Source organism: Coloeus monedula, assembly GCF_965178545.1.
Source record: "Coloeus monedula genome assembly, chromosome: 1".
Taxonomy (NCBI): Eukaryota; Metazoa; Chordata; class Aves; order Passeriformes; family Corvidae; genus Coloeus; species Coloeus monedula.
Window position 1 is genome coordinate 68,119,429 of NC_138781.1, and position 24,556 is coordinate 68,143,984.

The 24,556-nt window shown below is 37.1% G+C and overlaps 1 protein-coding gene across 1 annotated transcript in view; it reads right to left on the reverse strand.

Moving 5' to 3' along the window:
* DTNBP1 (dystrobrevin binding protein 1) overlaps positions 1–24,556 on the reverse strand; it is a 63,420-nt gene that overhangs the window by 17,107 nt on the left and 21,757 nt on the right. The window contains exon 7 of the mRNA XM_082284990.1: positions 18,002–18,024. Within this exon, the coding sequence (XP_082141116.1) occupies positions 18,002–18,024 (23 nt within the window). The remainder of the gene's footprint in view (positions 1–18,001; positions 18,025–24,556) is intronic.

Consider the following 24,556-nt stretch of genomic DNA (forward strand, 5'->3'; position numbering starts at 1 on the left):
AAACAGTACCGAAGGGTCTAAACATTTGATGCCCAGAGACTTTGGAATGCCTTTTAAAACACAAATGAGACAGGCAATGTGGGATAAATGAAGAGAATTTAAAGAAGAAACTCCTCACAAGACTAACATTGAAACAATCTAATCTGTCCTGGGCTTGGGTAACAACAAAACCTGTGGAACATGACAAACAAAGACTATGAGGTCTTCCAAGACACACACACACACACACCAGGGACATCATCTGGCAAATCACCTCAATATCAGTTCATAAACATACCTGAAATTATGAACAAAGCTTGTGCTGGGGGTGGGAAGGAACCAAGAACATTCCTGTTCTGTTGGAACACATATTTCCTCTACAAGATGGAATGAATGCTATACTAAGGTGTTCATCAAGCACTGAACTTCAACCTATTGTGGTTCTCTTATAAACTATTAAATCTGTTTATAATAGTGACTATCCAAGGCTAATGAGAACTGAAGCATGCATAAGGAATCAAAGTAACATCATTATTATAATTTCATGCTCTATAAAACTGTAGACATTTGGTTTAAAAGCCTCCTATTTTGAAACATCCTTGCTGATATTATTCATTCTAAATTATTTTTCATCTGTGCCTTATCTGTTAAACAAGTTCCCTTGACAATACATGTGTTTCTATATATATCAAACAGTGTCTGCATCAGAGACAGATCCAACCCTAACAAGCCTAAAATCCTGGTTAAGAAGGAAGAAACTAAAATAAAGCACTGAGAGTTGATAATATATCAATACTGTATTTTTGAAATAAGACTGGTAAATACAGAATCACAGAACTGTTAAGGTTGGCAAAGACCTCTAAAATCCTCAAGTTCAACCACCAATCCAGCACTACCACCATGTTCACCACTAAAACAAGTTCTCAAGTGCCATATCCACGCTTTCCAGTGCTTCCAGGGATGCATTCACAATGTGTGGAAGATGACTCAACCACTTCCTTGCAGTGGGCAGTCTGTTCCAATGCTTGACAACCCTTTCCACAAGGAAACTTTTCCTCACATCCAATTTAAACCTCCCCTCGTACAACTTGAGGCCATTTCCTTTTCTCTTGTCACTTGTTACCTGGGAGTAGAAACTGACTCCCACCTCACCACAACCTCTTTCAGGTAGTTGTACGGAGCAGTAAGGTCCCCCCAAGCCTCCTTTTCTCCAGGCTAAATACAAATGCATTGTAACCAACATATTACACAGAATTTCACACATGAACATATGAAATATTAAAGGGCTAGAATGAACTGCATTTTGATGAAGAAGTTTGCAAGGCAGCAGTTTCCATTTACTATTCAAAATAGGTCAGACATTATATACTTGCATACTGCTATTATAATCCATTTTTTAAAGTGAAAACAGTAATCACATCAGCAGCTATTGAAGTCTGATGGCCTGCTTTTTCTAACACCTGTCTAATGCTTTCTAAATAGTAAACTGAATGAGGATACACAGCCTAGGGGGAAAAACATAATAAAAAAGACTGGAAGAGATTTCATTTTATAAGCACGTATAGCAATGTATATAGAAAATAAAACAAGAAATGTTATTCTTATACCCACAAGTTAGAACGAAGAACATAAATTTACAGATAGGCAGCCTATAATAACACAGGCCACATCTGATGATTCTCTATTTGGAAATACGCCATTTCAATGTCTCATTTACAGTTCACATTAACTTCTGTTTTAAATATTCTTTAAAAGTTCTAAACAGTTGACCATATTTCACCCTTCACCTCTATTAACCTATAGGAACATACTTGACAGATTTGAGAGCAAGGCAGCAGCCAACTAGTTAAATCAGCAGTACTGGAAGAATAATGTGCACCCACTGAGTCACCAAGGTTATATAAACTGACACAGCAAATTAATACAACTGCTTCCCTGCCTCCCAAAATACAAACCACTCAACTACTCAGCCATTACAAATGATATCTCTGCTTCAGTGCTAGGAGAACAACTGTCAGAGCCCAGAAACTGAGCTACCTGCTCATTCAAAAAGAGATCTGGAGGTCAGGTCCGAGCACAGGGATGTGCCATTGGCACTTGCACTGCCACTCCTTCATTCATCTGAGGATGAATGTGGAAGTCAAGACTTCACAGATCACTCCAGGTATTTGTGGAATGATGAAAGTCCTGCAGGAAATCAGTCCCTGGGTGCTTCAAAGACCGGATTGCACCTACCCAAGGGGTAACAGTGCAAAAGAACACTATGAAGAAGCTCAACTATAAAATTTGGAAGAGCTATGATTAGAAATACTCTGAAAAATACTTCTCTAGGTACACACACTTTTTGACTCGCAGAATTTAACAGTGTCTGTATGAACCTGGAGCCTCCTGAAGTGTAAGACTCTTAAGAGAAACAAAATACTTGTTCAATATAGTCTTTAAAAAGTCATAGCACAAAGAATCTAAAAATAGAAGCTTGCAAAGCGCATTATATTGTCAGAACAAATCTGTCTCCATCCTGCCAGAGATGCTGGCGCGGTGATCCACATGTAACTCCACCTATCTTTTAAGGCAAAAACTGTCCTAGTACCACTGCTTGTGGGCTTTAATGCAAAGTTCTGGCAATCATCCAGGACTCCAGAAGGAAGGGAATGCAGCTTTTCAAATTTTCTTTTTAGGTCATGACATATGAGATCACACTGATGGCCACTAAGGCTCCATTTACAAATGCAGAGGGAAGTCAGCAACTTAAATAAAAAAGGAAGGTGCTTCTAAAAACAATGCTACATTGTACAGAAATGTCATGTTTACACAAATTATCTAACACTCTCCACAGAGCTCAGTAAAATGTAAACTAGAAAATATGATGTACTACATGGAATTGAAAAACAAAGGTAAACCAGCATATTTTAAATGGAAGTTTTAAGAGAAATGAAGAAAAGCCCAAACATTTTTATCAAATTTTATACTGTCCCCAATGCTTAGAACGTGAAAGGGTACACATGTTCATCACTGAAATGACCAGTTTGAGATCAGTGCATTTTTAACGTTAGTAAGTGGTATTTGGAGCTTTTGTCTTCTGTGAAGAAATGCAAATGGTTTTGGTGCTTGAGATGTGGTCAAGTCTTCAGGCAATGACAGAATCAAAAACCTTCACCAGAATTTTCTCAGACTTGCCCTTTCAAGCAAAGTTAATGGTTCCATACAGTTTTTTGGCTTTATACAGAACTCTTAACAGAAGCCTTTGCCAACAAGACAGATGCCATATTGCCTTCTATATCAAAATAGCAACTAAGAATGATAAGTGAGGACATCACTGGAACATGGATCCAATTAGCAGAATATGGCAAAATTGACATTTATATAACAAAGTCTCAGGTTAGTCATCGATGACTAAATTTATACCACAGAGCTATTAATTCTCACCCTCTGAAGACAGAAGAGCAGCAGATTCCAAGAATCAGAAAACCAACAGACATTTTTTATCCAACAGACTTCAGTAGAAAGAGTGGTTGGGGTTGGAAGGGACCTCTGGAGATCATCTGGGCCAACCCCTCACCAAGGCAGGGTCACCTAAAACAGGGGACACAGGAACACATCCAGGTGGTTTTGGAATGTCTCCAGAGAGGGAGATTCCACGACCTCCCTGGGGAGCCTGTTCAGGGCCCTGCCACTCTCAGTGTAAAGTTCCTCCTCATGTTGAGATGGAACTTCATGTGTTCTAGTTTATGGCCATTGCTCCTCATCTAGTCACCAGGACCACTGAAAAGAGTCTGGCACCATCCTCTTGGCACCTGCCTATGAGATATTCATATGTGTTAATGAGATCCCCTCTCAGTCTTCTCTTCTCCAGACTAAACAGGCCCAGCTCCCTCAGTCTCTCCTTATAAGAGGGATGCTCCAGACCTCTAATTATTTTTGTGACCCTCCACTGGACTCTCTCCAGGAGCTCCTTGTCTTTTTTGTACTGCACAGCCCAGACTGGACACAGCACTCCAGATGTGTTGTTCAAAACTCCTGTGTTCCTCCTCCCCAGTAACTTGATGACTGTGGTAGGGCAGAAAACAACTGATGCCAGACAAAATAAGAAACTGAGCAGTATCACAACATAAACAGACAGTATTTTCATGCTTATAGGATTTAAGAAAGCCTCTTTGCTAAATTAATACTAGAACAGTTTACACAATAAACAATTAGCTGGAGGCATTCTAATTACTACAAAACAACCTCCTCAGCTCCCCCTAGTTCAACACACCCTGGCCTTTCAGGAATTTCTCTTTTCCCTGATGCTAACGCCTTCAATATGTTTACGTGTAGAAGTCTCCATGTCCCCTGCTCTGTCAAGCAGGCCAAGCTCGCCGAGCATCTTGTGAAATAAGTTCTCTTCTTATAACTCAATAATTTCTCTAACACCTCATTTGCAGCTGTCCACTGGAAATTTCATGATTGATCCACCCCTGGATGTTATTTACCGTGTTCACAATTGAATTAATCCTAATAGTTCATTTCTCAAAAGAGACTTCATAACTGAGATTGTTTTCCTCCTAAATCATTCTCACTCAATAACCTGTCACTTGCAGAACTTTTTGGTTTGCTATTTATTGTTTGTGCTAGATAAAACCTCTTCTGTTTTCTCTTCTGTTCTAGAGTTAGTCCACAACTCCTTCACATACCTAATTAATTTTCACTCCATGGATTTCATTAGACTTAATAATCACTAATATGCAGGAGAAATCTTCATTGGTAGAAAAGCACCCTGAACTCCATATAGGGACAGAGAGAGAGAGACAGAAGTACCGCCGCCAGACTTCCTCCCGTCCTGCAACTAGTGGACATTTTCATACCCATTATGACTTCCAAAATGTGCTGAAAATCAAGGACTTGGCTTTCTATTCTGTCAGCTTTCCTACAGCTTTGCATCTGAAACATGTTCAGTTGTAGTAAGAACCAGATACTAAATGACTGGCAGCACAACCCTCTAAATATGTACCAACAAGCAAAAAGGGAAAAAATACATACGTCATCCAAACCCATAATATGGATAGACTTTTTCCAGTCACACAGTTATATCCAGACAGAAGCTGAAGCTGCAGGCCCCTCCGGAAGACCCTGCGCACTCCAGCAAGGGACAAAAACTACCCTCCATCTGAGACAAACCACATGGACAACGGTGCTCTTTAAAATAAAGGTAAATCTTTAATATAAAGGCTTTCGACATTGTGTCAGCACAACTGCAACTCCCACATCACTGGTGACCTGCAAACCCCGAGCCTATCAAGTATCACCAATTTCATTTCCTACCCTTGTGAACGCACAAGATAACTGAAAACAAACTGTGTGGTGTTCAGTGTGTCTTCTCTATGAGGCGTGGGCTCCCAGTTCAATGTTCAATAACCAGAGAAGAGAGAATAAATCTATGAGGATTTAAGATTATGATCAAGGGAAAATCCTCCTGAGCCAATGGAAACGCTGGTACGCAAGGTCTGGAGTGATTACATAATCATCTAATTAAGCCAGAAACTTATTCCTATAAATGGCACCATTCCCGTTTGATTTAAAATGAGACACAGCCAACTACGTTTTGATCAAGTCTCATTTATGCAACATCAAAATAGCACTAGCTGCCTTCTACATAAAAGGAAAAAATGGGCTGAGTGACATCTCCACAAGATTCTTATTTCACCCCAATCCACAGGGTAACCCAAGTGATTAAAAATGAAACAATGTGTTAAGTCAAAACAGCCTCTTAACCGCTTTTGGCCTTGGCTCACATACTCTGTTAGAAATACACAATCTAGAAATATTACGTACATATAAAACTGTTTTACTGATTTTTTAAAATAGCTCACATTTTAAATATCTTATTTTTATTATCCAACATTTTACCTGCAAAAGCAAACACATCCCGGAAAAGGACGCCACAGTAGCTACAATACTGAAGACTTATGCTTGTACAGCATCAGCTCCACTGGCTTAATACAATTTCACATGACATTCCTAACACTCAAACAAAATGGGCAAAATAGTTTACCAGAATATCCACATTTTTGTTCCATTTACTGAAAGGAGTAGAGAAGCATTCAGAATTTCTACATGCTCACATGCACACCTCAGCCATCCACACACATCATTAGAACCTGAGCAGAACAAGTAGTTTAATAACACACTGCTGGGAAAGGCAGGGCTCAGATTTACGTAAGGACATGCTATAAAGAAGGAATAAATTATTTCTACTGCAGCTTTTAAAACAATTCTACTATTTTTGAACACTGTAAGAACCAAAATAGTATCATATTTAGAGTACCACTGCAGAAAGAAACAGTGTCATGTAGAGAAACGTAAAAAGTGTATAATCTATTACTGTACATTTATTTAGTTACAAATCAAACTGATGAAATGTCTGCACTTACAGTTACATTTCTAACATAAAATAGAAGCAGCATGCCAAAATAAAGAATAATGTCTGTTCAAAAATTCATTTACATCAAGATAAAGTCACAGGCAGCAAGAGCCTACAGCATGTGGTCTTTCAGCACCCCAAAAAGTACTACAGCTGGTCTTGTTAGAGAGTTTAAAAGTAGGTGTATGAGTATTTTTTAACTTGTCATTAACCTTAGTGTACATGGGTGGTAAGCAAAGAGATTATCAAAAAATACACGTTTTGCATTACTTTTTTTCTGTCACAAAGCTAGAAATTAAAATGTGATTAAAAGAAATTAGAATAATCAAATACCATAGAGGTATTTGATTATTAGTTTTATTATTTATTATAGTATTAATGTTCATACTAAGGCTTCTACTTTCTGCTACCTCTTCCCAGAAGTACTTGGAGTAATATTGTAAAGGCTTGTATTTCAAATTATTCTCCAATTTCATATTCTAATCCTTATATAAGTCCAAGGGTGGCCCCCACCCTACACAAAAAACAGCTGTTCTACTGTCCAAGATATGATGGTAAATAAGGAAAAAAAGAAATATTTGCAGCTGTGCCACTCTTTGCCCATGTTTCCATTGCAATTTCAGGAAACAAGAACAAGTACAGGGACAACTTCTGTCAATAAGCACAAAGTAGTTAAGAATACAAAATGGATTATTCCAGTAGTGTGTATATATATATATATATATATATATATTGCTTGCAACACTGACAATTTTAAGTGCAAAGTAGTCACACCCCATTTAGCAGAACAGAGGGTAAATTTTGCCATCTTTAAGTAAATAATCAACTGATCTGACTAGACTTATGGAAAGCAAGTATTTTTACAAATTAATTATTTCTAATCAACACAAATGTAAAGAGTTCTCCAATATCACATGAATTGCTAAGAACAAAATATTCAACTTTACATAATTATTTAACATGAATATCAACGTTAGTGGTCAAAATTACAACTCATAGGTAGAGCCTTGATAAAGGCATGCTCCAACAGGTTATTAAAATAACAAATAGTTCAATTTACTCTTATCTTTTGGTCCTGGACATCCACTGAAAAAAAAAAATCCACGTGAATGGTAACAGAAAAAAAACTCTTCTAGTGGTTATGTAAAAGAATATAAAAAGAATCAGAGTAGAAATCTACATTTTATTCCTACTTCAATTAGGGCACAGCTCTAAACACCATTAGTTACAAATTAACAGCATAAAAATGTTACTGGTGCATTATTAAAAACATTGTTTCATATGATACAGGGGGCTTATATGGATGTAAATAGCATTAGCTGCTTCATTAAAAATACACCATTAGAATTTACTTATTGTTTTATTTATCTAAAGGAAATTAGCATAACTGTATCCATGCTAATACATTCACTGCTCTCTTTTTTTATTCGTGGTTTTATCTTCAGATAATAATTCTCTGTCTCCTCTCATCCTCTGGTGTCACCCCACCCTTAGACACGCCTGCTTGAATTTTAGCTAACAAGATATCTGTGTATTCGAATTCTTTTACTAATTCTGATTAGTATTACCTTGACAATAATGCAAAGCGACAGACAAAAGCAAAGCAATAAACAAAAGCCCTGGAAAAATAGACATTTAGTCACTATTTCATTCAAATTTGCTAAATCAAGTCGATAATTAACCTGCCATTTACAGCACACTCTTTGCAAATCAGGCAATGGTGGTAACTGAGGAAATTAATTAAGCTAACTTAAATTTCATTTTGCATTTTACATTAGCTTGGCAAGTTAAGGTGACAAATAATAAAGATGATAATAAAGTTCCACCTACATGAATTCTTCTGAGTATTCTCAGTGCCTCCCGGAGATGACATGGCAGTAAGAAATAAGCAAGTAAAAAGAAACCCAGCACTGGTCAAGTGAAAGCTCCAGTTACCAAGCAGCCCCAGTGGTGTGCATCTTCACTGATGCAGAACAAAGACCTTTGCCAGAAGGCTGCTTTTTCAAAGCAGTGGTACCGCGACGGGCAGTTTCCGATGGGTCCCTCGCACGCAGATGCAGCAGCACACACATGGATACTTCAACTCAGCGCCTCCCCAGAACCTGAGCACAAGCTCCCAGCAGCTGGGCTCCACCAGAAATGCAGGCATGTATTTGGGAAGATACCACATGCTGCTGATCCAAGGGGTGCTGCAGAGACTGAAATCTTCCCAGCGGGATATAATCTGATGACATGCAGCTACAGCATGTGTTTATCTGGCAGAGAGCTGGAAGCGTCTGAAAGTGATTCAGGAGCAAGGGAAAAGGCAAAGAAGGGTTCTGAATTCTTTTTTTTTATTAGGTGATGTTCACAAGGCTCTCCCCTTAAAGTGCCTTTCCTTAACATGGCTTAGCTCAGATACTCCACAAGCCAGATTACATACTATTCTTACTTCACACATAAAATATTAAAAGCCTTGGATATGATTTTTAAATAAACTAGGAAGAGTATTCTCTACTGAAAACTGATTTTTCTGTATTACATATACAGGCTACATTTTCATCAAAAACTAAAAAAAAAAAAAAGGTTATGCAGTTCAGAAAAAAAAATACAGCAACAGCATATGACTGAGAATCTTTGGCTCTGGTGATGCTGCAGTTACACAACAGTGCATTTATGTTTCAAAACCTGTAAGGCATTCCTCAGAATTGGGAACACTGGCACACGTTGCCTCTTCAGTTTAGGAGGGTGTGCAGTGGTGCCAGAAACCAGGATAGCCATAGCAATTCCCTTTTTTTACTTATAAAGATCACATTTTAAGAACCTTCTCTGTGACAATTCTCAAAATACAGAGTAGGAGCAAAAGGCAATTATATAACAAATACGTCTCCAAGTGACATCATTAAAAGTAAAAATACCCAGAATGTTTGGCCTACAAAACTCAGGTTTATTTAACTGGTGAAAATAACACCAAAAATATCTATGTGAAAGAATAGTAATAATAATCATGAGATAATCCCACCTCCAGTCTGGACTTTGGTAATTAAAGGATGAATTCAAGTTAGAGCTGTAGACAAAACAGGCTTCTATTTTTTTCTACATCAGTCATTTAAGCATTTAAGCAAGGGACAATTAAAATATTACACCTTTAAGTATTTTCTTTTCTACATAAACTGAGTATGACAGGACTTATGTTCCCATGAAATCATTTCCTATTATCTACACAGTTTGCTATTCACCCTGGCAATGACTGAAGAAAATCCCTTTTGTCACCCTGACCTCCTCTACTCCTGACAAAACCAGGATTCTGCAAAGGCTGACTCCAGCACAGGGTAAACTTCCCCCACAGCCAACAGGAGCTGCACCTGCACACTCATGAGGCATCTTATTTTAAGCTGCAGTGATGCCAAATTTGTTGTGATACATCTGACCTCTGAAAGGGCTTTTGACGTAGTGCAATACTAGATTACAAAGAGAGTAGGACTCAAGGAAAAGAAAGAGAGAACTACATAAATGCATCACTATTAAAATTTGTTGGGAGGATAAACCAGCCCCCTCAAAATGCAAAGCAAAGACAAGGTGAGAGGGCATATGGGTGCCTCATGAAAAAAACCCCGCAAGATTCTCTGAAAATGTATGTAGATGAAGCAGAATTTAATAGAAAGAAGCGTTCCTGCTCTTCACTCTTACCCTGTCAGAATTAGCATTAAAAAAAAACCTGATAAACACCAAGTTTCAGAAGTATTAGTAACGTTAGCATTCTATGGGTTATATTAATTCATTTTCTGAATAGCACTTTCAGGTGACAGCCATTACATAAAATCCTGAAATCTAGTTGAGCATGGAGGCTACAAACTGCACTGTCGAATCTGCAACATAAAAAATTATATTACAGTCAAACACACAATAAACCAAAAAATAAAAATGAAAAAATAAATAAACAAAAGGCATTTAAAGCATTAAACCAGAAGTGATTTGGGGCAGAAGAGACAAAATCAAAACTTATCTTTGATCAGCCAAGTTACACGAGCACACCATTTATTCCAAGGAAATCTGATTATCTAGTTTGCCCATAAATAATCTGGTCTCTCCATAGCATCCTTTTGAGACTTCCTTTAGAAATCCTACTCCCTATTTAAGCTTTGAAAATTCAAGTCTTTTTCCAATATATAGCCACCTTAGTAATGAATCAAACAAAATGCCATTTTATCACTGAGATCCACCCAAGGCTGTATTGACACTACCTGTTTTCACCTCACCAGTTGAAAATAAAAATAATAATAAATAATAATAAATATTAAATAATAATAAAAAATGAGCAAAAGGAAAATAATTCCTCATCATATCAAATTATTAAGAGCTGGGGTTGTTCAGCCTGGAGAAGAGAAGGCTCTGGAGAGACCTCACTATGGTCTTAAGGGGGCTTATAAAAAGGAGAGAGAGGGATTTTTTTTTAATGGGCAGATAATGTCAGGACAAGGGGCAATGGATTTAAAATGAAAGAGTGCAGGTTTAGATTGGATGTTAGGAAGAAATTCTTTACCCAGTGGTTGGTGAGGAACTGGCCCAGGTTGGCCAGACAGGTTGTGGATGCCTCATCCCTAGAAGTGTTCAAGGCCAGGCTGGATGAGGCTCTGAGCAACCCAGCCTAGTGAGTGGCACCCCCAACATGGCAGGGGGGTTGGAACTATACGATCTTTACAGTTCCTTTCAGTCCAAACCATTGTATGATTAAGTTAGTTGACAGTGCAGCCCTCCTTTTGGCAAAGCGTAACGGAAATTGGCTTTCTGACGTAGTAATCAAAGGTAGAATTGTAGATAATTTTGTTTCTATCGTTGAAATATGCCGACCTCCCCTTTTTTTCCTCTTCCATTGAAATGTAAATTCTATTTCTTGTATAGAAAATACTGTCTGTCCTGAAGACTTGATGCTTATTAACATATTAGATAATAAGTTTGTTCCCAGTCATCTGCAAAATAAATGCATACACAAGATACTATCCACTGTAGTTTGACTCCCAGTCATAATAATACTTAATCCAGCAAATGTTTTGCTGCCTTGGCAAAGGCAGCTAATACATTTTCAATTACACCTCATGCTCAGTTTGTGTTGCCAATTCAGAAGGAAGTCACATTTAGAATGTCAGCAAGAGACAAGCAACTTCTTTGGTGTATTATCCCAGAAAACTGAAAACTTCCAATGTTCCTGGGTATGTATTCATAGATAGGACAAGTTCTCAAAGGATTCCAGTAAGTTTGATAACTTGGCCAAACAGAATCAGATGTGCAACCCTGCACCATCCACCCGTGGGCTACAGAAATGCACAACTGAAAGATCACACATACATTTCAGTGTTGGTAATATCTGCCCAGATGTATAAAGATTCAATTTTTTACTGGGAAGGGCTGAAACCAGTGAAAGACCAAGAGTGAACTTTCCTTAAATTACGCTATTTAAAAGGATTCTAAAACAAAACCACTATTGTTTAAAAGGCTTGATTTTAAGGCCATATCTATTTCAAGGAAAGCAAAAAAGACGCAAAAGTAGAAGATACAAATAGTTAGATACAGTCCTAGAAATTTTTAAAATGTGTCCCAAGAGTTTAACAGACGCAAGAGTCTGCAAACTTGAAAATGTAAAAAGCAAAATCAAAAGCAAGGTAGCTATAAGGACACTTTAGGATCTTGTTTCCTTCTCCATCTGCCTCACCCAATTACACTAAAATGGAAGACTTCAAGAGTTAAACTTATTTTCCTTTCACTCAAGGTTTGATCAGAAGTGCCCAAGTCTCAGATCTTTCTGTTCCCTAGAGAATGGTTATCATATATAAGAGTCTTGGTCAATTCTTGCCACAGACAACACAAGACATCCAAAGTTGCAAGGCTCTCCTTCCACAGCCTGGATGGTAAAGAAGCCAGTAAAACACAGTATTAACCAGAACTCTATCAGGACATTTTCAGCTTATAGCAAAATAATGAGGAAAACCCCTGAAATCTGAATATAAACCTGACATTTTAATTCCATTTTAGCTTTACTACAAAGAATTAAGCAATTCTTTCCCAGCTGTTTTCTGGTATGACAAAGTAAGAGTTGTGCTACAAGGTTTAAATATTGCAGTTTTGAACCACAGAAATGTTAAAGTAATCGAACTCCATGTGGCTGGAATGAATTTCTACCACAATGTCATCTTACTCTTGCTCAGAAGAAACATACAGGATTATGTGCTCAAAATTGCAGCTCAACTTCGAGAGCAGCTACATCATTGAATGGATGAGCTTTGTCAACCATGAGCTGTAAGGACCTCCACTGCATATTACCCACGCATCTGGAAGGCAAGATGAAGAGTAGGAAAAAGGAGTTTTGTTTTGACAGCCATCAGAACACAGCATGATAAAGAGAATCCCTAGACTGGAAGGAAAAAAAAAAAAAAATCAGTTTGACATACTATTTGTTGAAGTGAGTAGATTTTAAAAAGTGGAGAACAAAGAGATGGAGTCAACAGACTGCTCCAAATATTGTGGGCTCTTAGAAGAGGGAAAAATTAAAGTTTGGATATAGATATATTTAAGCTCCTGATAAAAGGACTGGAAAACTGCAATTTCAACAGCGGCATCTTATATGCACGAATAGGGATGACAAAAAAATCTGCATATCAAATGTGACCCCATGACTTAACTTTGATGGCAAAAGCAAGAAAAAACACCTCTTTATTTCACAGGTCACCTTCTCAAGGAACATTTTGATAAAGCTCTTAAAACTTATCAGGCCTTGTTTGGGAGAGACCTCTGATTCAAAAGGCTGAAAACGTATTTTGTTGTAGTGTAAATAGAAGTGCTGAAAATGGTCATATGACCTTGTTTCCCTGAGCTTGAATGAAACTAATCCTGTTAAAGCTTAGAAATATGCATGACTCAGTAGCCAAAGCCATGTGCGTATTTGCCCTTGCAAATTTGCTGCCACCTTTCATTGTCCAAAAGTGCTGTGTTGCTGATCTCTAAACAGCCTCTAGTGCTTTAGTTTTCTTTCCAGAAATGAACTCAGAACATTGCATCCTAAACTTTTAATAGAAAGGGACTTGTATAAACAATTTAAAAATCTATCATGTATACAGTTCCCATTTGGATAAATTAGAAGTGAACTTCTATTTCTGAAGTAAACTCAACAGCATATGTAATAACATATGCATTGTGCAATTCTATTACTTTTAAAACTTTTTTTTCCCCCCTACTCTCTCACAGCTGATTACCTACCTCATTATCTGCTCCACTCTTCCATCTTCTAATGAGATTAACAGTATTCTGTAACTATTTACTACACAATCCTGGCTGCTCTGGAGCTAAAGAAATGTTAACTCAAAAAGGAAAAAAAAAATAAATTAAGAAATGGTACCATGTGCCTAGAAGAATGATGGAATGATTTGAAATCTCTGTTCAGTCATAAATGCACCAGGTTTCAAGTATCAGGAGCAAATAACCATGTATGTGCTATCTAATTTCCAGTTTCTCAGCTGTAAAATGAAAATGATACACACCCTTTCTAAACCATGCAAGAGCACAACCCATCAAACACTGAAATCAAAACCACACAAAAATATCAACTAAAATTAACTCTAGTATTGCAAGAAATTGCCAAGATTCAGAACAGAACACTTTTCTTTTTTTTGCATGTTTATGAGTCTCGGCCAAGACAGGACAGCACAGAGCATAAGCCAGCTCCAACAAGCACTTCTCCAAAGACTGAAATTGGTGCATGCTAGGAACAAACTTGCAGGCTACTCCATATGGCATACCAATGTTTCCATTCATAAATCCATCATCTTTTACAGCAAAGACCTCTGAATGATAAAGTACTAAAAAAAGATAAGGAACTGGGCAACCTTTGAGATGTTCTGTCCTGGTTCACACTCACACTTCAGGTACACAAATGCCAGTGCTGCAGCAGTGTCAACAAAGACACCACACACTCATTCCCTGCCTTCTTCAGGGAGAGATATTTAACACAAAGAAGCAGGAAAGCTTATAACCATCACTTTCTCAGCATCACAGATTATTAAGTAATAATCAATTTCAATTACTCTGTAATAGAAAACCCTTGTGGTTGAAAGAAGAGAGACTGGAAAGGTTTGTCCTGCCCCTGCACACTGTGGGTGCAGCAAACAACAAAAGGAGAATATCTGGCCCTGTAAAAGTAAGTCTTAAAGCAAAAGGAAGACTAGTAAAATCTATTCCTTACAATGAAATAGAGTACAATCTGCAATACCAACATGAAAATGGCAGGAACAAATACTAAAACATTGACAAATACAAAAATAATTCATAATTTCTTAAAGTAGTATTACACTCTTATTTCATGCTCCTTAAAGGTAGTAACAAGCAAGAGAGTTAGTGGATTCTCGAAACTTTCCAATGCTGCAAACAGGCATACAGACATTCCTTGTTAGGGCCCCTTCTGGATGACACCTGGTGTCTTCAAAGAATATATTTAGAAGGTCAATGAATTACTACTTTGTACCTTGGTACACACAGCAAGAAGTTGTAAATGAAAGCAGAAACAATTCTGCTTCTTGGTTGTGTGAAGGCAGATTTTGTTTCAGTATTAAAATAAGTAAATACTAGGTATATACAAGGGCCCTAGCAATGTTTTTAAGGTAACAGACATTTGAAGATTTCACAAATTTACAGACTACACCTGTGTATGTATTTGTATTTACACATCCACAAAACTCCAGGGAAGTAAAGTTTTTAAAACAGAGCTGAGAGGTCTGTGAAGCTACCCAGAGGCCTTGTGAGTCACAGCTGCACTCTCAGGGTCAGCACGAACATATAATTCACATTTTTTTCTGTATTCATTGTGCAGCTGATGGGATGCACCACTGAATTCAAGTTTCTAGTGCTGTGCTATTTTGAACCTCAGACTAGGCCAGTATCTTAATTCCAGTAAAACTTACTTTCTATCCTGAGCAAGGCATAAGAACTCAGCACTGGTGAACAAGAGAGTTGTATTTGGATACTGAAAAAAGTGCATACAACTCTCTTTTAACCGTTCTAGCAAACATATTAAAGGAATTTTTTTGTGGTACTTTAAGTCCTGCATATTCAGATAGAATGATCTTGTATCTTTACGAAAGATATTTTTATGCAAGACATTTACCATCCTTACATCCTGGAAGCGATTACTTTTTAGCATATGGTATTCAAATTCACAAATAACAAGTTACTATTAAAAAAATGGCATTTCGGGTTTTTCCATTGAAACAGATTTTAATGTACAATGATTTCAAGTGCAAATGCACTAAAAGATGCAAGTGTATATGAAGGTATTTTAAACAGTTGTTCTGTCCTAGACCCTGCGCTGGGTATTTCATGAACAGAATGTTGATGAGGACATTTCACTCTGGACAGTCATGCAAAGATAAATCAGTTGAGGCTGTAGTCTATACTTGCAATATTAAAATGAAAAGAACCATCTACTCAACTACTTAACATGTTTCAGTTGGAAACAACTTTTCCTGGCTTTTTTGCTTTTTAGATTACAGTGTTAGGCTATCAGCTTAGGACACACTGCCTGCCCTTGCTTCTGCCTTTTCCTTCCTCTGTGACAGGATTCCTACAGACATCCACCGAGTTATCTCAGTGTGCTTCATCAACCGGAACTAAAGCCAACCAAGTGACAGATCATTTTTGCCAAAATCTAGCGAGCCCCAGAAGCAGCTCTAAACAGGAAACTCAAATAGGAGCCCCAAGTTAGATCAGGCAAAGCTGCCCTAGAATCAAAACATCTGCCATTATGTAATGAATCCTTCACAACAAGGAATCTCCTACTCTCCCTACTTCCAGGCAGCTGATGAAAGATACGGCAGATACTCAGATATTAATGTAAGGTGCAAAAGGCCAGAAAAAGACCGAATGAAGCCAATGTAATGAATACCTCTACTTCACAATCTAGGTTGACAACAAAAATTCCAAGATCTGAGAGCGAACAACTTAGTAAGTCAGAAACCGAAGAACATTTCCTCCAAGCATGTATTTTCAATCAATTGTGCACCTGGATTTTTAGTAGTTTAATCCCAATTTCCTGGGAAATGTCAGGCAAAACAGTGAAAGTTGTTGCCAAAATCAAAACACTGAATCTGTTGTTTATTTTAAACCTTCTTCTTGTCATCTTCTAGAAAGAAATTAGACTTGCTTGACAAGACCATTCTTGAAATTTTCTTAGCTATTACTCTCCTCTCTTCTGTCAGGTACAAGCTTATCACCAGTTCACTGTACAAAACCCACACAAATTAGGCTGACAGATGTTTAATATCCATTTTCCAAGATTCATCCCTCTAGGCTTATCCAGCCTTCTCTTGGCTACCAAGACAAGTCTTTCATAACCAGTATTGGAAATCTGTACCCATTACAGAACCTGTTGCTTAGTTTGGTATAAATTTCAAGGTCAACACACAGCTAGCACATTCCTCTTCCATCAAAATAATTGCCTCTGTAAAATACTTACTGTCAAATAATGTTAAAGTCTCTATTAAAATAACAAGAGGCCAAAAGAGAAATTACTTTGGAAACCACTCTCCTGGCTTCCAGAAACTCATTTAAAACACCTAATCAATACAAACAAAAAAACAGGATTCACAGTTCTCACAAGCACCAGATACTACAAAGCAGCTGCCTTGCTTTGGATCAGAAGGAGCCTGGCATTATGTTCCATTTTATATTGAGTTGCTCTATGCTGAAAGCTGTCAAATCAATCAACAAAAGGGTTGGTTTGGCAAGTTACAGAAAAAGTGACATTTTACATAATCTGTGTTGCTTATCTGTTACTGTAACTGTTATTTTTCTTTTGTAGCATCACATAAAGATGAGATAGTAATGAACTGAAAAGGCAAAGGAATGCAGCTGATAGAAATTTCCATCCCTGCTTTCAATTTCAAGAGACAATTGATTGACATAAGTCAATGCACCTGACTTCATTCTCATAAATACTAGTCACAAACCCACGTTCTATCCAAAGGAAAAGACAATAGCAATTCTCAAGCTGATCAAACATTAACATCAGAAGGCAGAGTAAGCCCCAGTTTAGGATTTACTGAAAATGGGATTGTGTTCCATCTATGTACCACAGACAAAGCAATAATACACGACAGAGTTTCCAGCCATTACATCATATATTGGACAAATATTTGTATATATCATCGAGTATGTCCAACAAGTTGAGCTACAAAAATTAAATTTGTCTGATAGCATAATACTGTGAAAATTCCCTAGAAACAGCTAGACAAAAATCTAACATGTAACAGCCTACAACATGTGCCAAAATTATATCCATGCCAGAAAAGACATCAACCAGTTGAAGACAAAGCCCTAAACTTCAAAAATTGAACACCAAGGGAAAGGCTTGAATTAGACAAGGGAATCTCTGAAACCTAGATAAGACAACAAAATAACTGTGTTCTCCCCACACTTAGGACTCTCCCAAAGAAAACAGCAGCAAGAACAGGTAAAATGAAAAATAAACAGCCTGCTGGGTCAACATAAAATTAACATTGTCAAATGTAGAAGGACAACAGTTCCTTCTCAGTTTCACACAAAACACAAATGACTGTAATCCTTACAAATATTTAGGTAGAAAATAAAAATAGAATTTACCTTTGAATGTTTCCAGTTCCTTCCTGTTGAAGAAGAGCAGAATTAAAAAAAAATAATTAGAAATACTACAGCTAGAACCACAGGATTTATTTTACATGTTTTAAGACTCACTAAAAGACAAAAATCAAAGAATCTGATTGTCACCATACATAAGGGTAATATTACCATGTGTTTATCTAAAGCAAACAAAATCAACCAGTTTAGAAATTAGGCCGCCACTTCTTTATAAACATGCACAATTATACAAATACTGCACATTTATATCTAGCTACATAATTTCCAGATACACGTCTCCAAAAATAACCAAGACTTCTTAAGGCTTTAGTTACTAAAGCATCCTTTGCTTAGCAGAGCTTTACCAATTTACAGCACAGTAAATAACAATTAGTGTCCCATTTTCATCAATGCCATTCAAAAACATTTTGACAATACTATTGGACAATATCACTCACTCGGTTAAAACAGAGACAGGCAAAGAGACATACAGTGACATTCCTCAGAGGAGAGGATTTACCAGAGTATGGAGTATGACAGATAACCTATAGTACTCATGTACCAGAAAGCTAAGAAATTAAGTTAAAGATAGTAATACCTTTTTTGCCTTCATACCAGGCCACCCTCCACTTTTAGAAGTTATGCAATTGTGACTGCAGAGGCTATAAAATGAAGGGAAATATTCTCTCTGTTTTAAAGAAACTGCAAAATGCTCCAATTGTCATTACTACAAGATAGTAATTCATCATTAATTTAAAGGCTAAAGAAGAATCAACTAAGCAATAGCTTAGATAAGGCAGAATGCTGGCCTTACAAAACACTCATTTACATCAAACTTTTTCAGTCTGTGCCTCACAGAATGCCTAGTTAAATTCTGAATTTTGGAAGAAAAAGTGACTATAAGAAAAATAAAGACTGAATTAACAGTTGTCCAGATAAATTATTCTATTCACTATCCACAGACTAAAGCACCCTTCAGTCACCTACCAGAGACACTGTTTCACAGTACATTTGCTATACCACAACAACTCCTTCTACCCCTTAACAGATGATGCAATTCAGCATTTACTCTTGCATCAAGATCAGACAAAACTCTCTCAAAGATGAAAGAATTTATTTTCTAAGCAGGACAAAGTATTCTAAAACAAGCAAGAGAATGCATTTACCTCCACATTTTCAGAGAACATCCCACTTTTGTAACCAAATGTTAAATACAGGTTTTTGAAAGAATGGGTGCTTTACCAGGAAATAAGCTAGAGTGTGATTCACAGTGAAGAATTCTATTAGTTGCAACTTCCTGTAAGAATCTATTTCCTTTCCTGCTTCTCCTTCATCCCTTTCCCAAGCTAGTTTCTCCCTTTCATATCAGAGAAAAAAAGCTACTTTACAATACCTGTGATTTGCAGGTTCATACCCTAAAAAATTTTTCCTACCCTGCATACTCTAAGCACAGTTACAAGATTCTTAAACACTCTCACAAGTTGCCCTCCTTATTTTTTAATAATGGCACAGTAGTTGAGGCAACAATCACAGGAAATGCTTGTTTTCCATGGACTGAAACAAAACCATACTGGAGGAAACATCTTGTGAAAGTAAGAAGCAAAAAACTACGTTACTTGCACCTAAAATCAGGAGATTTTATGACACTTGTCCACGAAAGGAAAGATGAAACAATTACTGCCATTGTGTTGAAATAGGTTAGTAAACAAGATTGTATTACAGTAACCAAGTGACAATCACCAATTTTGTCTAAACCCCCAGAATTTTCCTTTTCAAAAATCCATCAATATTTTTAGGGTTGAGATGCACTAAGATGCTGTCCCTATAACCATATAAATAATTGCCATTCATTAAGAAAGTTGGAAACTAATATTTGACAAAAACATTTTTCCAACACATACCTCTGAAAATTAGAAGTATCTATGATTAGCATACAGTAAAAATACAGATTCAAAATTTAAGGATCTGTACTTCCTAGTATCCTCATACCAATTCAGACTCAAAGACTGAGGATTTTTATTTTACACAGCATGAATTAATCACATCTTGTGGTTTCTCAAAAGACTTTCAATAAAACTTCCATTTAGAATTATATACTAAAGTACATGCTTATTGAAACCATGTTCAGCATCAGCAGCATGGAAGATTTTTTAATTTATTTATTAAGTCAAATTATACAAATAAAAACTTGGAAGTTTCAAAATTTTAATCCTAAATCTCATTTATCGGCAGGCTTGGTAAGAACATGACACTAAACTGAAAAGTGGAAAGGAAACTGACTTGCAATGATATTGGAAAAACAGATGGCTTAAGAAGATATCAGTACATTTTCTAGTTGGGTAATTAAGACCTTGCACACAGATGTACAGAAAAAAATGTATAACAGTATCACATTTCTCCCCTTTATAAGTAAATAAATATTTTTGTATTTATTGATAAACTGTCAGAAAGAAGATACCTCCTATGTCTTCTCTAAGAGTCTAGAGACAAAAAGTCATCTGCAGAATACACTGAACTCACGTTAAGAATTGAACTACATATTCAGAACACAGACAGTATAAAGAAACAGCAATTTGTGAGAGTAATTAAAATGAAAAAGAGTAAACTGAAAACAGTTTTGGAAAAGTGGCCTTCCAAAGCAAGGTTAAAAGACAAGCAGGAGGAAACATACAAGGCAATTGAAAACGCTCCATAGGGAAATGCTCCTGGATTTTAAAGAGTTTTCATCCAAAAGAACATTCATGAACTGCACAGATGGATGAGATAACCCTTTCCACTACTGTTAGAAGAAAAATACACACCTACCTTGCCTCTGGCCTTGCTACACATGAAAGCTCTTCAAGCCCAGTGTGGGCTGCTCAGCATCTGTCCAGGATTCAAGGAACTCCCACGCTGAGTCTGACCACTAATCAATACAACTACCTGGCATCTGACTATATGCTCTTCGGCTACTAAACTCCAGGTTACTGACAACAAACCTGGCTAGTTACTCCTGGAAGAATACATTTTACCTTTTTACAGTTAACAGTAAGCTTTCAGAAGAAAGGACTGAATTAAGAGGCATATTACAATATAAATAGCTCTTTTCAGCAAAAGATGAAGTTCAGCATCTCTGAGCAAGAAAAAAAGGCTAAAATAACAGGCTACAGTCTAATATAACCAGGCTATAAAGGCATGGAGACACTTCAAAAGTAATCTCATTCTGCATGCAGAGCAGTTTACGAATCCCAGCTTCTTTCCTGAGAGGCAAGAGGCTGTACAGGATCACTCAAGTGATATCCATGAAAACTATCTGGCCACACATAGAGGCAATAATGTTAATCCCTGCCTTTCCAGTTGCTTGTTTTCATAAAATAGATGGGGGGGGGGGGGGGGACTTAATTGGTCTGTAAAATTCTATACGAGTCTAACGCAGTTACCAGTTTTTAAGTTACCTGGAATGTTCTAATGATGACACTGTCTGTGGTCTCAACTTCTTCATTTACAGAAAAGTTGAGATTCAGGGTTTGTGGTGAGAAAATATAATTATGGAGACAACAGGTGAAACAAACGACCTACACTGTATGACTTGTCCCACAGAGTAACTGACATGGCAAGTTAGAATTACAATCTACTTAGAAGGCAGATACAAATTCCCAAGGACTTTCCCATTCCCCTCAGGCTTTTCATTGCATTGTTGGATTAACCCTGCTTTAGTCACTGAGCAGATGAGATGGACACTAGGAAGATTGCACTGGTATCACTGACAAACAAAAATAAATCCAGAAAGAATAATATGGGAGGACCAGGAGGCAAAACTGTCCTGCTTTAAGTTACTGATATCAAATGGAATTTGATTTGTTTAGCAACAGTAAGAAAAAAATCTCAGGTTCTACAGTATCTTGCAAAGGGCTGTAACACTAAGATCAATTTCCTAAGTGTAACTAAACATCATGGAATTTAGTTAAATATCTAGGAGACTACAGAAACACCACATTATTTACAAAGATGTCAGCAGTCAGAATTGACCATTTCGTATTTTATCCTCAAGAAAAGAGTAGGCAGATAAGAAAGCAAAAAAAGTCATAAATGAATGTCAGGAACAATTTTATAATACTAGCTCTAAAAGTAACAGTCAGTAAATTCCAACTACTAGACTCATATATAAACAAAAGACAGTATCAAGACAGCATATGAATGGTAAAAATTGAGGATTAAATTTAAAAGATTTTACAATAATATGTGTTAATAAATGCTGGGTTGTAAATACTATTTACAAAAAAATACATTTGAAGAAAGCACAGATGCTTATCAGCAAATTAATCTAAAAATATTTATGGCACCTAACAAGATCCAACCCAAAAAGTGAGAAATGCTGCATTTCCTCTGCTATGTCTGGTACAGCTAAGTTTTCAAAATTATATATTAAAAAAAAAAGAATCCTTCCATAGCCTGACTCAAGCTTTAGTAAGCTAGAAAGCCACCAGAAAGTCTCCTCTGGGACTTTCCTCTGGACGTCATCAGAAGTAAAAGCCAAAAAACTGAGAACTCAAAACCTATGTCACTAGCACAGTGCACAGAAATAATTCAAGTCCTTTTTTTTTTGTATTTAGGATTAGCACTTTTGTCAATCCCGACACAAAACTGTTTTCCCCATCCCTGAGATCAGTTGAGCACGCCTTTGAGATACTTAGGCCAATTACTACTTTGAAATACACTTGAGGCTGAAGCAATGAAAAGCCTTTAAGTACTGAAAAATCAATAAAAACTAACACTATTACTCAACTACTGTTACAACTGAGCAGCAGGCCAGGGTTTCTATTCATTTGAAGAAACACTGAAGAGAGGTCAGCATTCTTCATCATGAAAAGTGACATTTTATCCACTAAAAGAGAAGAACAGAGAACTAAGGCATTTAAATAAAATTGCAATGGAGATTTTTTTGCTTCCATACTGTCCTGGGTTGCAGTGTATTCTATTACCATCCCCATCAGGCGTTGAAATCAGGTGGGGCAGTGATTCCTTGCCTCCTCCCCCCAGACTATCTTTCTGTTAATTGCCCATCATTGTCCTGCTGCATGACTCAGAGATAACTCCCTCTGGACTATCATCTGTTAATGAGCCTAATCAACACCTGGCCTCATGACTCATTACTCCATTGTGAGATGCTCCACCCAGAGGGAGGAACCAAGCATCGCAGCGTGGATATAAGCTGAGGCTGAACACCAGAGACAACCCTTTCCACTGGATTTCCAGAGGACAGGAGCTACACAGTCACCACTGGACCTTCTGAGGAAGAGCAGACCCTCTTTTCTACAGGATCACCGCTTCAGAGGACTGCAGCCACCATTCTACCAGACTGCTACCACCACCCACAACAGGGACTCAGGTTGTATCTTGACTCTGTCAGTTTGAACCAGTGTTTTCTTTTAGTTTTTTTTTCTTTCCTTTTCTTTAACTTCCCCATTAAATTGTTATTCTGACTTGGTGCCTCCCACTGGTTTGTTTTCAAACTAGTACACATACTCATGCAGATACAGAAGTAGCTGAAGTCTGTTTTCCAGAAAAACTTCTACATTAACTTCAGTCCAGAAGATGGAACAGCGAATTTTTTTAACAGAAACGACATTAACTGGCAATCCAATTAATAAATACAACTAAAACCAAATACTATCCTAATATATTCAGCAGTTTCAGGGTACAGTGAAAGCATTACTCTTAAGATGTTTCGAAAAATGAAACAAATATTTATCTTCATTAAGAACACTAGGAGTCATCTTCCAGGCACTATCATTCAAAAGGACAGTAAAAATGAGGGAGATGGCATTAAAACTGTAAGAAAATGGTAGAAGTGAAATCATTAAAACAAGTGTTGTCCTCTGCTAAGAGACTGACACAGACCATTTACCACTGGAACCATTCCAAAATGGAATGTTAAATGTGGAATAAATGCTTAGCTCCTTCTAAAAGCTGATGCCTTCAGATGTAAGATTTTGCACAGGACGGTTTTTATGCTTTTGCTTTCATCCTGTTGTTATCCAAAAAAAGGGACAGTTTTTAAATTTCTTTTTTTAAAAACTTTTATCTTAGTATGCAATGTCATTGGATCACTAAAACCTACATGTATCAATACAGTTTGTTTTTATCATACAACGAAAATTTTAGGAACCAAAGTTTAAAGCTCACTTTTGAGAACAGAAAATTAAGAGAAGCTACAATTTGAGAAACTACAAAGAATGTAAGAGAAGTTGAAGAGAAGGTACAAACAATTCCACCACCAAAGGCCACCTCCACCATCAACTCCACCAATTTCTTCGAGAAAAAAATGGAATTCCTGCAAACCTGTTTTTGGTAAACAGCCACACAAGAAACTGCAGACCTTCATTTAACTTGTTCATCAATTTCCCCAAAAGCATTAAAAAGAAGAAGAATGACAGTATTTAAAAACTGGCCAAGCTTTATTCAGTAAGTGACATACAGTACAACCCTAATTCACAGAAACAAGTAAGTACAAAGAGCTTGTGACTCCATGTGCAATCTTCACCTAAAATTCTGAATGTGGTTCCATGCAGCACAAATGCA